At 36.8% G+C, this 16,029-nt stretch overlaps 2 protein-coding genes across 4 annotated transcripts; both read left to right on the forward strand.

Annotated features, from left to right (window-relative positions):
* The first annotated feature begins 890 nt into the window (after positions 1–890).
* Positions 891–5,303, forward strand: LOC116308983 (protein PBDC1). The gene is made up of 8 exons (XM_031719508.2): positions 891–1,043; positions 2,433–2,492; positions 2,867–2,907; positions 3,354–3,405; positions 3,561–3,608; positions 3,886–3,953; positions 4,393–4,436; positions 4,710–5,303. The coding sequence occupies exons 1-8, from the start codon at positions 1,026–1,028 to the stop codon at positions 4,817–4,819; spliced, it is 441 nt and encodes a 146-aa protein (XP_031575368.1). The 5' UTR covers positions 891–1,025; the 3' UTR covers positions 4,820–5,303.
* A 541-nt stretch (positions 5,304–5,844) lies between these two features.
* LOC116309002 (uncharacterized) lies at positions 5,845–15,836 on the forward strand. 3 transcript variants are annotated; one of them, XM_089028270.1, is made up of 12 exons: positions 5,845–5,995; positions 7,327–7,387; positions 8,138–9,270; positions 10,233–10,395; positions 10,633–10,857; positions 11,073–11,123; positions 11,740–12,051; positions 12,676–12,840; positions 13,040–13,219; positions 13,326–13,504; positions 14,891–14,981; positions 15,123–15,836. In XM_089028270.1, exons 1-12 carry the CDS (start codon positions 5,870–5,872, stop codon positions 15,344–15,346), a joined length of 2,910 nt encoding a protein of 969 aa, XP_088884396.1. In that variant the 5' UTR covers positions 5,845–5,869; the 3' UTR covers positions 15,347–15,836. The 3 variants fall into 3 exon arrangements, with proteins under 3 accessions (XP_088884396.1, XP_088884398.1, XP_088884397.1); XM_089028272.1 differs by lacking the exon at positions 5,845–5,995 and adding an exon at positions 6,032–6,052; XM_089028271.1 differs by lacking the exon at positions 5,845–5,995 and adding an exon at positions 6,220–6,413.
* The last annotated feature ends 193 nt before the right edge of the window (positions 15,837–16,029 follow it).

Raw genomic sequence — 16,029 nt, forward strand, 5'->3', positions numbered from 1 at the left:
CGTAACGTCTACGTCTTGCTGTGTCGAACAAAATATTGCTTTGACATGTTGAAACATTTAGAAGGGAATTTCTGCAGGAATAACGAATGAATTCTATCAAATATCCAGGCATCCGGTGAAATATTTGCAACCGGAAGAATTAAAAAATATTATTTTATTAGTTCCTTTAGATATTCCTTCCCCCTCCCTTTTAGATTTTATTTTATTTTTGGAAGTGTTTCATTTTAACTTTTACACTTAAAGATGTTTTATAAGCTATACAGACATAAGCCACGAAAACAGTGCTTGGGTTGCCTGTGGTTTATCAGTTTGTCGAATATTTCTGCTCGGCGAAACTCTCTCTCAGCTCTCGAAATAATTTTTAGGTATCTGTATTCAAAGGGAGGTATAGAGTCTTACGAAAAAATACGAGAGAAAAACAAGGTTTAATCAGAATAAAACATGATTGATGATGGTTTACTAATAGACCACGTGATTGAGTCACGCCCACTTATCACCAGGATACTGAAACAACCACCTGCGCTTTAACCAATTTGTGAGCCACATTGGCGAGGTTTTCGATACAAAACAGCACGCCAAATCGAAAACTGCATTAACCTTTTTTCATGCAAAAATTAAATTGAAACAAGGGTTGGCATAAATAATATGGCTCTCTTGGTAAAACTTAAAAACTGATACCACATAAACTTTTCTTATAATATATTTTAAAAAAATTGGGAATTTTGATTAGAGAAAAAGTTTCCTTGATAGATATTTTTGGAAAAATCACCTTTATTATTGTGAGATAATAAATAAATAATATATTTGGGTTACCTTTCCAAAAATATGTAGAAGACTGGGAATGAGAGGTCAAACTTGGCTGAGAAGATTTGGGCCCGACTATTCAAGTTCGGAGATTTTCACTGTACAACTGAGAGAAAAAGTTGATTTTTTATATCGAATTTTGTATAATATTTGAAAGTTTGACGCCCCCTTGCCTTAATCTCTGGATAAGAAGGGCTTCTGGAGTTGCAAAGTCGTGAAAAATGGATAAAAAAAACAATGTAAGTTTGACTTTTCTCTCTCGTGTTAAACTCACGTGGTCAGAAACTGTAACCTAGAGTTTACTAAATAAACTCAAATATTTTTGTTTTTTACTGACCTTTTCTTTCATATTAAATAGTAAGATAGTCATATCAGAATATTTAAACAGATTGATAAGCATTCAAGGAAAGCCGGAAGACTTTTTTCATTCAAAACGCTTATGAGGATATAAATGTCAACAAGGAACATGGAGTACAAATGCTAGAGTTATTTGATCTACTACTGTGTATTTATAAAAACACTCTAAAACCATGCAACATAATTAGCACTAAATAGTACTGCTAAATAGTGTCACCTTTTGTTTACTATCATCTAATTATCACTAAACCCATGAGATAGAACTAATACAAGAGTAAATGGTTTGAACCCAGGTGTTGAAGTTTGTTGTGAAATGTGATCATGCGGATGAGTGTAGTCTTGAGAAAGACTGTTGTTTGTGATGACTGACGTTTCGACGACCTAGTGGAAGTCATCTTCAAAGTCCAGTGCAAGGGCGGATCCAATGGGAGGGTCGGGGGGTCGCGGCCCCCTGTCATTCCTGAGATCAAATGGGCTTCTTGTGGTAAAAATGCGACTGGGATTCCTTTGCCCACAAAATTTACCCCTGAAACCCCCCTTCAAAAAAACCCTGGATCTGCCCTTGCAGTAAGACTTGTTTTCTCACTGGACTTTGAAGATGACTTCTGCTCAGGTTGTCAACAACAGTCTTTCTCAAGACTAGACTCACCCAGACAATCACATTTCACAACAAAACAACTAATACATATTAGTATTTTTACACCAGTGAATATGATAAATCCGGCACACACATTGGTCACAATTTATGTCTTATGCCGTAATATTCACCTACAGGTGAATATGAACATGCATACGCACTCTCGTTTTTCAATTTGTGCTGATTGCAGACATAGACCCTAATTCCATTGTTTGTTTGTTTTGTGTGTCTATTTGACATTTGAAAACTCATTAATAATTCATGAAGAAAACACAATAGAAATCATGACCATGAAGGTGATTTTATATCTGATAAAGATTCGTCTTCATTTGCATAAACTTTAACTTGGATTTTCTCTATCAAACTTGGTTCATTTTGTAAAAAAATCGGTACACAATGAGAACAAACATCATAAGTTTTCTAAGCCGTTCAATAATCTCGCAGATCGTGTTTTATCGGGTCTAAAACCACTCAGCTGCGCCTCGTGTTTTATACCCGATAAAACACTCCTGCTCGTTTATTAAACATTACATAACATGTTGATTAGTATTTTATTTACCTGTTAAATGACTTCACTCTAGTATTTGTGTTCCGGTTAACTTCTTTCAATAGTTAATTCTTCTTCATTTTTTAGCCAGAGGTTGAAGTGGCATGGGCCATAAAGGCTCACACACATGCAGAAACATATTTTAAGGTAGACCCCTCTGCTTGAATATTTCTTTGAGTATATTTATCTTGATATGCTAGGTTTCAATCAGCTGATAAAAGTCTTCGAATGTTGTTATTTGATTAAATGGTGGTCAAACACTAACTACCATGTGCTGTCAACACTAGTACAAATTCTATCATATTTGTGATTCAGCAGATGAACATTGAGCATTATAGGCAGGCCTCAATGTAAACTAATGATTTGCATTTTGGGTTTTACCAATGATGTCTTTATCATTATTATATTAAATGATGTGAACACCCAAGTTCACCTTCATGATCATTTGAAGTGGAAAAAATTTTTATGTTTGTTATAAGCTTTTATGGGAATTTTAATATTATTTCTTCTTGCATTCACAGTTGATATCAGCATTTGATTCATCAAAGCTAAAATTGACCAAGTAAGTTGCAATATGTTCTTCAAAATGAATAATTTATATTTGAATTATAACTAATGTACAAGCAAAATGTTTCCCTCCTAAATAATGTGAAACTATAGTTGTATGCTCAGGTTGTCCAGTAACTGGTCTAGTGTCAAATGCACTGGCATCTGAACCACTAATATTGATCTCTTCAGCTTGGGCATATTGTTTTTCCATTTCAGAACACATGTCATTGCCTTGAGAATAATATTCTTTGTATAGCTTGTGTCCACATTCATGTGTCTTCCCATGCATAATGGTTTTAAAACAAAGGAATGAATACAAGGTCTGAAATAAGAAAACATTATGCTCAAGCTCAAGAGGTGTATTAGCTTTTTTAATCTCCGATCCTGAATTATTAAAAAATGTTGAAATAGCTTTGAAATGATGTTTGAAACCTTGTTGTTTTTCATGTTTTCTCTTAGCTATGATGATGACATTTACAGACAATTCAAGAGATATTTTAAAACTCTTCAGGTATACTTCTATTTATCATTATTTATATTCCATCCGTCCGTCCGTCCGTCCATCCGTCCACCTCACCAACCTATCCAGTAAACCAACCATAAATATTGTTAAAATAAATTAATAAATTTCACAGACTTCTATATGCCTTTATGTGTTTTATTTAGGTCAAAGTTATAAAAGAGGAAGAATTCAAATCAGAGATAGCAAAAGCAGTGAGTCAGCCATCACATTTCCTTTTTGCATTGACAATTCTTTTAAGGCAATTAATTCCCCCACCTCCCCCCTCCCCAAAGATTTGGAGTTTGGAGATTGGAATTTTCATTAAAAGCAGAGGCTGATCAGAGGAGGGCCTTTTTAGAACTTTATCAATGGAATTTTTCTGGGAACCAAAAGGGGTCCAGCATCAACCAGCTCCATAGGAAGTCATGGAATGTTCTAACTGCTAAATATACCTATTTGAATTAAATATATTACAATTTAATATTATAGCGATGGCGGCCATTTTGCAATCTATTCAAGAACAAAGTAGAAGATTATAATTTTGGTACTTTATTAAGGTAACTATTAGTTCTTTCTTCTTCTCTTTTTTGTTTGTTTGTTTGTTTTTATGAAAGATAAATTTGTGAGTACATGAAGGGGACTGTCCTGTAGCTTTCCTCCCTCCCCCTCCCCCTCCCCCCTCCCCCTCCCCCTCCCCCTCCCCCTCCCTCTCCCCCTCCCCCAACCCAATGACAAATTCAATTTGTAAAATGGACCTTTTTAGCTGGGATGCAATGGTTTCCCATATCAGAACACGTGCCATTCCCTTGAGAATAAGATTCTTTGTTTTAGTTGTATCCATATTCATGTGTCTTGTCATGCACAACCGTTAAACAAAGAAATGCTACTCAAGAGAATGACACATGGCTTGATTTTACACCAACTCTATGATAAAAATCATGTCTTCAGCTGTTTCCCCACATTTTTTCAAATAATATGTTTTTGAATGTGTTTTAGAATCGACTGTGACAAAGGATATAATGAAGAAAATACAATATTAGGTTTGTACTGTAGTAGTAGATAAGCATTTATCAATTAGTGGCATAACCAGGATTTATCGTGATGCTAGCTATGTGGCTATTTCCTATGGCTAGCTACCCAATCCACTCCCTGACTCTGCCCTTCCGAATTACTAGTATCCAAAAAAAAAAAGAATTTAGTATTGGCATTCCCCATCCACCTCAAACCCTAAATCTTTAATATACTCTACCCTTATGTTGTAGAAAGCTAAAGATGGCCGATATATTTATTAAATTTTTCTTTTCTATTTCTAGTGACAAGAATCCAGTTTCTGGCTGTCGAGATAGCACGTAATCGTCGTCATCTCAACAATTTGCACATACCAAAGCAATCCCCAACAGAAGATGAAAATCAGGAAAGATAGCAGGAAAGATAGTTTTTTATTTTTGTGTTTGGGTCTTTAGTATTCCTTATTATTCATCACATCAACAATTGGTTCATTAGGTCACAAATTCTTTCTTCAAGGACAAGTAAAGGTACTGTAGATTGTTAGGAGCTATAGTCAAATTTTCATCCTTGATAAAATTTTATGCTCTACAGCTGAGTGAAAGTGGTTTAGTTATGTTGCTAGAAAGAGTCAATATCCCTGATCAAATATAGAGAGATTATATCTCTTTAAGTTGGGAGAAATAGTGAAAGAGCCATTAGTCATTTTACTGTAATTATCCTTGATCAGGTGATAAATTCTCTCTTCAAATAGGAAGATATCGTAAAAGAAACCTAGGCTATGTTTTTAGTTTTGTTTATGATTTTGATATTTTTTGTTTAAGTTGAAACAGGAAGAGTTCTTTGAAAATTCCAGAATTGTACAGATATTATCCTGATATTATTAAAACCAGTAACGATAATTTAATGGCAATTAATATTTTTTTTTACATCATTTGAGGTCTCGTTAAACCAATAAACCAACCAAGGGCTTTTTCTATCAGCCTCCGGGTTTCTTTTCGCTTCTTTTTTATGTTATTTCTGGTTGGGTTATGTACAAATCTCACAAAAATTCACCAATATTATTCATAGTTCATTAAATTTTTTGTTTTAATCCTATCCTAAATGTTTTCTTTTTTGCAACGTGTTTGCTTTTAATACATTTTTCGAAAGTGAAATTTGATACGAAAAAAGATGTATTTTTCTTTCCATATATTCAAAAATACTTATTACGCGAGTATAGAAAACGTTTTCCTTCTATTTATCAAAGTATTTGGCAGTGTAAACAAAAAGAACAGGACTGGAATCGAAACATCGCAGATCAACAAAAAAATTTTTAAATCATAAATAGTAAATTACACATTTCCTTTATCTTTAAAACTGGATTTAAATGTCAATTGGTCCAGCATTTTCTTTGTCAACTTCTATTTGTATAGAATTTCAAAGTAATCCCTATTTCTAGAGAAAAAAACCCTCTGTGAAACGTCACATGAAACTAGTTTCGATAGTTGAATGGTTTCTCTTCCCGTTTGTACTAACGGAAATAATCTTGGAATTTAACTTCAAATCCCATATTCCCAGAGATAACAACATTGAAAGCTTGAGTTCTAACAAGGTAAGTGCACTGAAGATAGTAGAGAATCGTTTCCAAATGTAGCAGCTTCATTTTTGGGTAAGTATATTTCCGAGAGTCGGAAGTAAACTCGGAATTAAGATGAAAATAGTTTCGACCCAATTTTTCTGTCTTCAACATCTGAGACTCCTTTAAGGAGGAAACGGAGATAATATATCTAGCAATCGAGTATAAATTTCGCTTTATAATGCGCTGCAAACCATCAACCATTGCTGAAAAAAAACAATTTAACTTGAAGTGATAAGGAAACGGTTATAGTTGAAACGTATTGCCGTTACTGAGGCGCAGCAGAGAAAAATCGATTTTTCGAAAGATTTTTTCCCAATTCTTATATTTTAATTTTTGATTTTCAAACCTGCGAAACGGGCAAAAAAATACGAAGCAACAAAAATGTTCGCAAGTGAGTAAACCAAGAAGTCCTCGACTTTACTGTACATTTCAGTAAGGTTTGGATATTCAAAGCCTCCTCTGTTAGGGTAAAAGCGCATTTTAGCGACAAACAATCGTTCCTTTTCATTATCAGGACAATTGTCTATCATTGTTTGGATATTCAAAGCCTCCTCTGTTAAGGAAAAGCGTATTTTAGCGACAAACAATTGTTCCTTTTCATTATCAGGACAATTGCCTATCATTGTTTGGATATTCAAAGCCTCCTCTGTTAGGGAAAAGCGTATTTTAGCGACAAACAATTGTTCCTTTTTTTATTATTTAATTCTACGTTGTCTCACTCTTCAAGAGGGGACAATGAACGCCGTTTCGGTTGCAAATAGAAGCTGAAAATAACCTCGAGAAACTTAGTGCAATGATTCATTCGTATGCATCATTTCCTTCTGATACGTACTCATTTCATAAGCGTCTAAAAACATTTTGACTGGAATCTTGACTGAAAGACAAGGCTTCAACTTTGAATAAGTACTTCGAAACAAGTTTTGATAAACAAATAATTCAATAAATAACTGTTTAATTCGAGACTTTGAACAAGAAATGAAAACTCGACGTCGTTTCATGCTTCATTTCCACTTCTCATGTCTCACGACCTTGCAATACTTCTTTGCGTAATTAACTTATTTTCTTCCCGTGTACGGTGTGAGTGGAGCCACGAAGCTCCTTCATACCTCTTTTACTTATTTTTTTCCGTATACGGTATGAGTGGAGATGAAACGAAACTCCTTCGTACTTCTTTTCTATCGTAATCTACCCAAAATACCCCCTCGCAAGTGGCGTAAAGAGGTAACGAATGCTTGCAATCTCGAAAAGGTTTGTGAGTTAATTTGAGGAAAAAATATTCATAAAAACCATCAACTTTTTTTTAGATCAGAAATATGGAGGACGATATCGTCGGTATGGAAAATGAGGGCTTCGAACCCAATGCTTGTAAGTCTGTTTATTAGTATATTATTATATTCTACTTTTTCATCATTCATTAATCATCGGTTGTTCTTCTGTAATTAACACCACGTATTGCGCATGCTCGGAAAATTACGAAACGGATATTTTCTTTTGATCATTATCAGTTCTCGGAAAAGTTCCGGAAAAAATGACAAAAATTTTGATGCGCATTACATTTATCCAATCTTTTTCATGGTGATGTTCAATTTAGAAGGCAAAACCCGCTTGGGTGTATTTTTTCCCCATTTCAAACCACGTGTCATTCCTTAGAGTATCATTTCTTTGTTTAACGATCGTGCATGAGAAGACACATGAATATGGTCACAAAGAATTTTATTCTTATTCTCAAGGGAAGGACACGTGGTCGGAAATGGGTAAAACATTACGCCCAAGTGGATTTGAAGCTTATCACTTACAGAACACTTTAGGCTGCGTTCATAATGTATGACAGAGGGGGGATGGGGGGCAGGTGAAATTGAGGGGGATCGGGAAAATTTTGGTAGGAAAAAGGGGGGATGGGCAAATTTTTATCAGAAAAATGGGGGGATGCACAATTTTTGGAAGAAGCTACAAGCCTTGCTTAGGGGGGATCGTATTTTTTGCATGACTTTAAGGAGGGGGGGGGGGTGTTAAGAATTGTTCTGTACATTTCAAATTTTCACCTGCCCCCCCCCTCTGCCATACATTATGAACGCAGTCTTATTCAATCTCTTTTTTTTTCTTCTTTTTTTCAAGTTTTGATTTCGCTCGTAAATGCTACGCCTGACCAAGATGAGGATCCTCTTATGAAGTTTGTTCTCCAAAAAGATGACCAAAAGCTACCAAGTCAACCAAGAAAATCAGACAATCCAGCCATGGATACCTTTTCCATAACAACTTCATCGCAAACAAAGCCTTTTAACACAGGTCAATCCCGTACTGATGATGCTGCAGCTCCTTCAAAGAAAAGAGCGCGAGAACCCGACAACACGCGAACCATGGCAGCGCCGGAGCCTTTGAATGCGTTGCTTGTGACTGCCAGCGTCAATGCTCCAGGAGAATACGCAGAGGCAAAAAAACCCAAGAGTGTGAGCGAAAAACACATGGAATCGAATTCAAACGTTAGCTTACCTCTCTCGAATAATTTCCAACACTGCCATCAAAATGTTTCAAGAGGAAAAAATCAAAAAATACTTGGTGTTGACCTTCAGGCTAATGGTCCTTCATCTTTGGCCCATTCTTTGCCTCTTGTTGACGATTTTAGCCAATTTCCAGCGTCTCAGAGTTCTGCAGTTCCTCCTTTGGTAGGATTTAGAGTTGGCGGAAGTGAATTTGGCTGCAACGAAGAATTAAGTCCATTTGAGCAAGTACCATCTGTGAACCCACCATCAGTTGCTTCAGTTGTGCTTAGCAGCGGAGGAATCTCTATGTCACCGTTTTCAGCATCAACTTTTAGTGAAGATGACACTTTGAGTGCAGCAACCCCAGGCTCTTCACAAAATGTCCAGGAGAGTCAGTCCCATTTTCATTGTACAATCCCTAATTCACAAGGGAATATTGGAAACTCTTCAATGCCGCTGGAATTCAATCAACTTGAGGGAATTGGACAGACGAATGGCTCGTTATTGGGCGTCAAAGAGCTCGATCCAACTTTCTCACAAAACAATGAAACGCTGACGAACATTTGCGCACAAGGCAATGTTCCAGTACTTAAAGATGTCAGAGATATGGACACCTTTGTTCCAAGACCTAATACCTCTTCACAGATCATCTCTGGTTTAACTCCTTATACATTTTGTAAGATTATGAATCCGAAGAAGGAATATGACAAGAATCAGAAGAAACTGCTTACGCCTCGGCGTTCAGAACAGAGGATACAAGGTGGAAAGGTAGGGTGCTCGGTTCATGATGATGATGATGGTTTCAGTTTAAAAGAATTGACAGCAGCAGCAATAGTAGCAATTGTTTTAGCAGCGGCGTCAAAGCAACAGCATCAACACCATATGCAACACCAACAGCTAGATAGATAGAACGCATGCAGTAAGGCCACGAAATAAATACAAAGTTGGTACTGACAAATAGTACTATTTAGTGACTAATAGTTGCTATCACTTAACCAGAACAGTCATTACACAAACGACACGAATGGTCTCTTGCGTATTTGTCTTTGTGCAATGAATGTACGTTCTGGTTGAGTGATAACAATTATTAGACACTAAATAGTACTGTTTGTCAGTATCAACTTCGTTTTTATTTAATGGTTTTACTGCATGGGCTCTATAATTAAGTGCCAATTGAATTTCGCGTTGTGCAATTTTGGTCTGAAATCAAACTTGTGATTAACAAATCGTACTCCCGCTACGCGGTCGTGCAATTTTGTAACACTCGTTTGACTTCCGACCAAATTGGACTTCACTTAGTTCAATAGCTCCTTGCAGTCCGTTAAAACGGAGCTCAATTTGGAGGACATGACAACAGGTTTCCAATTCTCATGACATTGAAATCCTTATGTTTTGTCCTCCAGATTGAGCTACTTTGACGTCACATGCAAGGGGTCTATTATTATCATTATCATTATCATTATCATTATCATTATCATTATCATTATCATTATCATTATCATTATCATTATCATTATCATTATCATTATCATTATCATTATCATTATCATTATCATTATCATTATCATTATCATTATCATTATCATTATCATTATCATTATCATTATCATTATCATTATCATTATCATTATCATTATCATTATCATTATCATTATCATTATCATTATCATTATTGTTATTATTATTATTATTGTTAATCACCCACTTCATAATATGATTTTTCATTGAAGGTCAAAATGAAAGTCCTGACCAAGATTCCGCTGTTAGACAACGCCCCTGTGGAGGTGTTCGTCAGACGTGAGCCAACGGCAGCGAGGAAACAATGCCACGAACATCCTGAACAATTCACCATGGACATGACAAGAATTGCTGATCTAAAAATGTCGAATATTCGTAAGTCTTCCTTTCCTTCCTTCCTTCCTTCCTTCCTTCCTTCCTTCCTTCCTTCCTTCCTTCCTTCCTCTTCTTCCTTCCTTCCCTCCCTCCTTCCTTCTTTCCTTCCTTCCTTTCTTTCCTCCTTCCTTCCCTACTTCCCTCCTTTCTTTCTTCCTTTCTTCCTTTCTTCCTTTCTTCCTTCCTTCCTTCCTTCCTTCCTTTCCTTCTTTAACGTTTTCAAACATGCTCTTTTAGCAACTCCCGACCCAAAATATTCCTCCGCTTACAAGTGCGAGTTTGATCTGGACTCAGTGTACCTGACAGTCGACGGAAAAGAAGTCTACAAACTCGTCAAATCCAAGGGCGCCTTCAACAACCGTTTTCAACTTTTAGTGTGTCTAAGATATGTTAATGGCCACGAAGAATCGCTAATGCCGTATGAGTTTGTACTGAAAAGTGGACGTACACCAACACAGCATGGTAATGTATGCTTCATAACTTGACTTGGTCAGTTCTCCTTTGAATAAATAATAATAATCTTACCTGTTTAATGTGGAATTGTCTCAGGATAAGTTTGCTTTCTTCGCCTTCCTCCTTTTTTGCCTCCTATCCTTCCTTCCTTTTCTCCTTCCTTTCTCCCTCCTTGCCTCCTTCTTTCCTTCCTTTCTTATCGCCGTGACAATCTTTTATCACAGATCACCACAGAGAGAGAGATAATTCAGGATTCACAACAGGTGCAGCAGATGGTAAGATGAAATATTTGCGCAGATTCACAAGCTGATGATTAGCGCATGCGTATGTAATTTTTTTAGCTGTGATAGGATGTTGAACTGGAATACAATCCCTTACTCTCATGCAAATAGTTTTATAGGTTATTTGTTTAGCTATCTATATGGTTATCGTGGCGGACTAACTATATGATAAAAGACAAAGAAGAAGCCTAGTAAAATAATATTTATTCAGTCGCCCACAGTATGAGTCATCAGTCATACTCGGTCAAATCCATCTATTTTGGCCTAGGGTGTACCTAAGGCTCAGTATTGGGTCCACTTTTGTTTCACTTTTTGTTGCACAAATTGAGTATATTAAGCGCATATCTGTTCATTGGCGCACCGCATTAGTTAGTCATCAATCATGATCATACTATGCCAATGAAATCGGTCTATTTTGGCCTATGGCGTACCACAGGGCTCAGTTATGGGTCCAGTGCTATTTCACTCTATGTTGCGCAAATTGAGCATATCAAGCTAGATATCCCTGCGTTTCACCCAATATCAACCAGAAATAAGTTCTGTATTGTTTATAATGCAATGAGAGCACATCTTGACCACATCTTGACGTACCATATCCTTACGTTCACAGGTCCTCGAGCCCATCATGTTAGCTGTAGACACCTCGATGCCGAAACAGCTAAAATCACGAATATTCTCTGTGAAAACATACAAACCGAGAACCACGACATCGCTTACTTCATGAGAGTTCAAACCAACGAAGGTGATACTCCGTCAGATATGGAGAAGGGAGATGTTGTCGCATTTCTAGAAGACGACGAGGGAGATACCTACATTGATTTCATAACGAGTGAGAATGCTCGGAACGCGCGCCTTGCTGGTGTTATCAGCAGAACGGCTTTTTTTCGCGGTCGCACTGCAATCTGCGATCCTGATCATCTAGGTAAGTCTATCGACACTGAACAATTTGTTCCTTTGCATTCTAATTCTTGTGGTCACTCGATATCACACTATTCAATTTTTCGATTGAATCGCATTTTTATCTCTATTTTTTTAGCGCATATATTTGTTTTTTAATTGATATTATTAGCTGCATGGGGCCCCTTCGAAAAGCTCTACGAAGATATGAGCACTCTGAATAAATATCATTAGCATATATCAACTTGTGTACTTCATAAGAACGCGCGCGCTCATTGGTTAGTTGGAGGTGAACATTTTACGATATTCACCTCAATATTCACTTCGCCTTCGGCGAATAATTGCTAATTATTATTACACGTGAGCAGAGCTTTTTACGTCTCTCTCTTTATTCGAGAGTTTTTCTCAGGGTTCTCCGGTTTTCCTCCCTTCGCAAAACCAAAAAGATTAAATTCGAGTTTGAGCAACCCAGACTGAGGTCGTTTCAGGGTTCAATGAAATTTGAAGGCTGCCTTTATTAGCTAATGCAAGAGCCACTGGTCTGTTAGAAGTTGTAAGCATTTTGTGCTACCCAATTGGAATAAAAAGTTTATTACTTTTAACCATACCTTGTTGGAAAACCATATCTTCGATGTTTTTCTGGTTTTAGATTGTGATTTGGTCTGTATTATTGGTGAAGTGGAAGTGAAAGTTGTTGGCAAAGTTCAGGCAGGAGATCTGGTATATACATCCAACTGTGAACAGTATCGAGGATCTGCTGTTGCTAGAAACCCTTTGGAGGCGGAAATCCAAGATTCTGCTGCTTCTGAAAATTGTAAGGAGTTAGCATACAGCAGCAGCAGCAGCAGCAGTAAAAGTAGCAACAGTATTAATAGCAGCAGCATGCGGTAGAATCAACAGCAGCGAGAGCAGCAGCAGCATTGGTAGCAACAGTAGCAGCAGCAGAGCAGCAACAGTAGCACTAGCATCAATAAAAGTAAAACCAACCATGATTTCTGTGTTCCCAAAATCAGGTGATCCCACACCAACATTACTTGGAATGGCGATGGAAAGCGACAGTGACCTCGACATCAAGCTAGTCAGGTGCCTCGTATCTATTGTCCTGGGAATAAGCGACTTGCATCAAAGACGAACCCTAGCAGAATTACGTAAATGTCATGACAAGATAACAAAGATACAGAAATACCTTAGAGGTGGGATTTCTTTTTATTGAGCATGGTATGATTTTTTTTGTCTTTTTTTTTTGAAATTTAAAAATATTTTTATTGCGTACTAGATTACTTTTTTTGTGTTTTCCAGGTATTTGGAAAAAAGCTTTGCTATTCCTGGTATTTTCCCTCATCGTTGGTATTCTGTGTTATCTATTTCTGGCGCCTAACTCGCCTTACCTCAACATGATGTGCGAAAAAGGGTGCATAGAAAACAATAAAGGTTCTTGTCAGTACCTGAAATTCGAATATATCCATGAGGAATCACAAGTGAGTAGAAAAGATAATTAAGAGAACATTTAGTTTTTAGAAAGGTGGAGGATTGAGTAATTAATTAGGGCCGGAGGGCCGTCAATTATTTAGATAGTGACATTTTCTGGTAATAATTAGTTTATCGTTATTTTATCAGTTTAAAATTTACCATAACCATTTTAAAATTTCAAAGCTAAGCTGGAGGGCTAGCAAACTAGGCACATATGTTTACAGCTGTTCCTCCGGCCCTCCCCTCCTTCTAGACATGAATGCTCCACAATAGCATAGAAAAGCCCTTTGAGACAAATGTAGTTTCTATGAATTTCTGTGGATTTGGCGCGGGAACTTTCGTGAAGAAGAAAAAGCCGCGCTTACCCGTTTCTATGAATTTCTGTGGATTTGGCGGGAACATTCGTGAAGAAAAAAAAACGTGCGCGCTCACCCCAGTCCCCTTACTCTTGGACTCTCCTACCTCACTGTTGAAGTTGGAAAAGACCTTTTTGCCTTGGGCGTAATGTTTTCCAATTTCAGACCATGTGGAATTCTCTTGAGAATAAGATTCTTTTTTTGAGTTGTATCCATATTCATGTGTCTTCTTATGTACACCCGTTAAACAAAGAAATGACACTCTAGGGAATGACACGTGGTCTGAAATGGGAAAACATTACGCCCAAGCCTATTGAAATCTTGGAGTTCACGTAGACGACACAAAAAAAATTAAGTTTTATATTGGTCTAAATATTTTCGCTTATTATACACAAATACATACGCAAATGATAAAAACTAAGATCAGAAAAGCATGTTTTACTAAAACCCTTAAAGTGCCTATCACCCTTCTGACAATATTCTCAGTATTGATTCTACATGGGATAAGATGTTGAATCACCCGAAATAATTACATAGTTTGAGTGCGGCTTCTTGAAGTTATGAAGGTTTTTCCACGCCATATGATAATGCTGTGACGTATGAGGAGTAATCATTTAATATACAAAACACTACTGGTACATATAAATTAAATTTGAAATACGTCATTGTTTTCCCCGTTGCTCTTATAGAAATGATTGCAAGTTAGTTTTCCCATAGAAGCCGGTGTTTCGAATTACGAGGAACAACAAATAACCATAAATGCCTCCTCATACGTCACAGCGTTAGCATATGACAAGGAAAAACCTTCATAACTTCAAGAAGCCGCACTCAAACTATGTAATTTTTTCGGGTTATCCAACATCTTACCACATGTAGAATCAATACTGAGAATATTGTCAGAAGGGTGATAGGCACTTTAACAATCTTGTAAAGTCTTAGTCTACTCTCACCTAAATGCTATTCCAAGAATAGGAGGAGTAAATTGATTGATTGATATAGCAAGCATGAACAAGTAGGCCTAACATTTCGTCATTACAGGAAAGTGACGAAATAATTGGAGTTCTCTTCGCTTGGAGAACACTCAAGCATAAACTCGAGCTTACCTTCAACAAGTGCCGCAACCTAACAGGTAAGTGCAATATGTTCTTCATCTTGTACCTCTCTAATGGTTAACAGTAGCACTATTTCGCTATGAAATAGTTTATTTCAACGTTTATGAAATAGGAATGACCTTAGTTGAGCCATATTTGCCTGTATATTTGACTGACAGGATATAAGTACTATCTAAACAAGAGCCGTTGTGTGACTGGTGGCATACGTGCCATCTCATCGTGGTTGGACCCTGCACCTCGCGTACCCAGAGTCAACGTATTTGCTGTGAGCCCCAACTGTAGCCAGATTTCCTATTACAGTGCAAGCGAGAGGCACTGGGAGAAGTATAAGCATGGGAAAATCAGAGTACATAAATGTAATATTAAGAAGATATCACAGTAAACGGGCTGAGGAAAAGAAGAAAAGCAATACGATTCTACCGATATGTTAAACATAACTGTTCGTTTTTTCTTTTGATTTCTTGACCATTCATGCCATTGTTTGATAACTGCGTTGGTTCTCCTGATGAAAGTGAGTTGACTTTGTTACCTTTTGTTGTCTTGGTTACCTGTCTGTGCAATCTTGGTTGTCTTGGTTACGCTCTTTGCCTTGGCAACGGTTGTCTAGGATACCTAAGCGTTCTTAGTTTGCTTTTGTCGATGGACAAGTGTCATGACTTGAGGAAGGGAACACGATATAATCTTAGAATATGATATATTCTCTAATGCATTATAAGTATGATTTTTATTATCATCTGTGTTATACAGCTTTTAACTCTTAATAATTCAGTTAAATGAATTGCTTAAGAAAAAAAGTTCATTTTTGAGGATGAGTTAAATGTATTATGAAGTATTTCTTTGAAAAAATAAAAATAAGAAAAATCTCGACTAAACTAATTCGTGAAAATCCGGGAAGATTAAAAAATTTCTTCACCTAGCTTTCAAAATCTGCTAGTTTTTCTTCGAAGACAAAAATGACATGATCCCATTCTGGCTTTGCTTACAAAAAATACTTTCAACTTTGTATCGATATGTACAAATTTTACAGTGGCCTTCAAATCTTAAAGTGCCTATCACCCTTCTGAC

The sequence above is a fragment of the Actinia tenebrosa genome, unplaced genomic scaffold (genome assembly GCF_029948245.1).
Source record: "Actinia tenebrosa isolate PJP-AT-01 unplaced genomic scaffold, QUT_ActTen_1.0 PGA_scaffold12__29_contigs__length_12842862, whole genome shotgun sequence".
Lineage (NCBI taxonomy): Eukaryota > Metazoa > Cnidaria > Anthozoa > Actiniaria > Actiniidae > Actinia > Actinia tenebrosa.

Excerpts from the sequence above, each read along its gene's own strand:
- LOC116308983 (XM_031719508.2), top strand. Across the intron at positions 3,954-4,392 it reads AATTTTGGTACTTTATTAAG|AATCGACTGTGACAAAGGAT; the intron begins GTAACTATTAGT and ends AATGTGTTTTAG. Across the intron at positions 4,437-4,709 it reads TGAAGAAAATACAATATTAG|TGACAAGAATCCAGTTTCTG; the intron begins GTTTGTACTGTA and ends TTCTATTTCTAG.
- LOC116309002 (XM_089028270.1), top strand. The coding sequence starts at position 5,870 with ATGAAACTAGTTTCGATAGTTGAATGGTTTCTCTTCCCGTTTGTACTA. Across the intron at positions 5,996-7,326 it reads AAAGCTTGAGTTCTAACAAG|ATCAGAAATATGGAGGACGA; the intron begins GTAAGTGCACTG and ends ACTTTTTTTTAG. Across the intron at positions 11,124-11,739 it reads CACAACAGGTGCAGCAGATG|GTCCTCGAGCCCATCATGTT; the intron begins GTAAGATGAAAT and ends TTACGTTCACAG.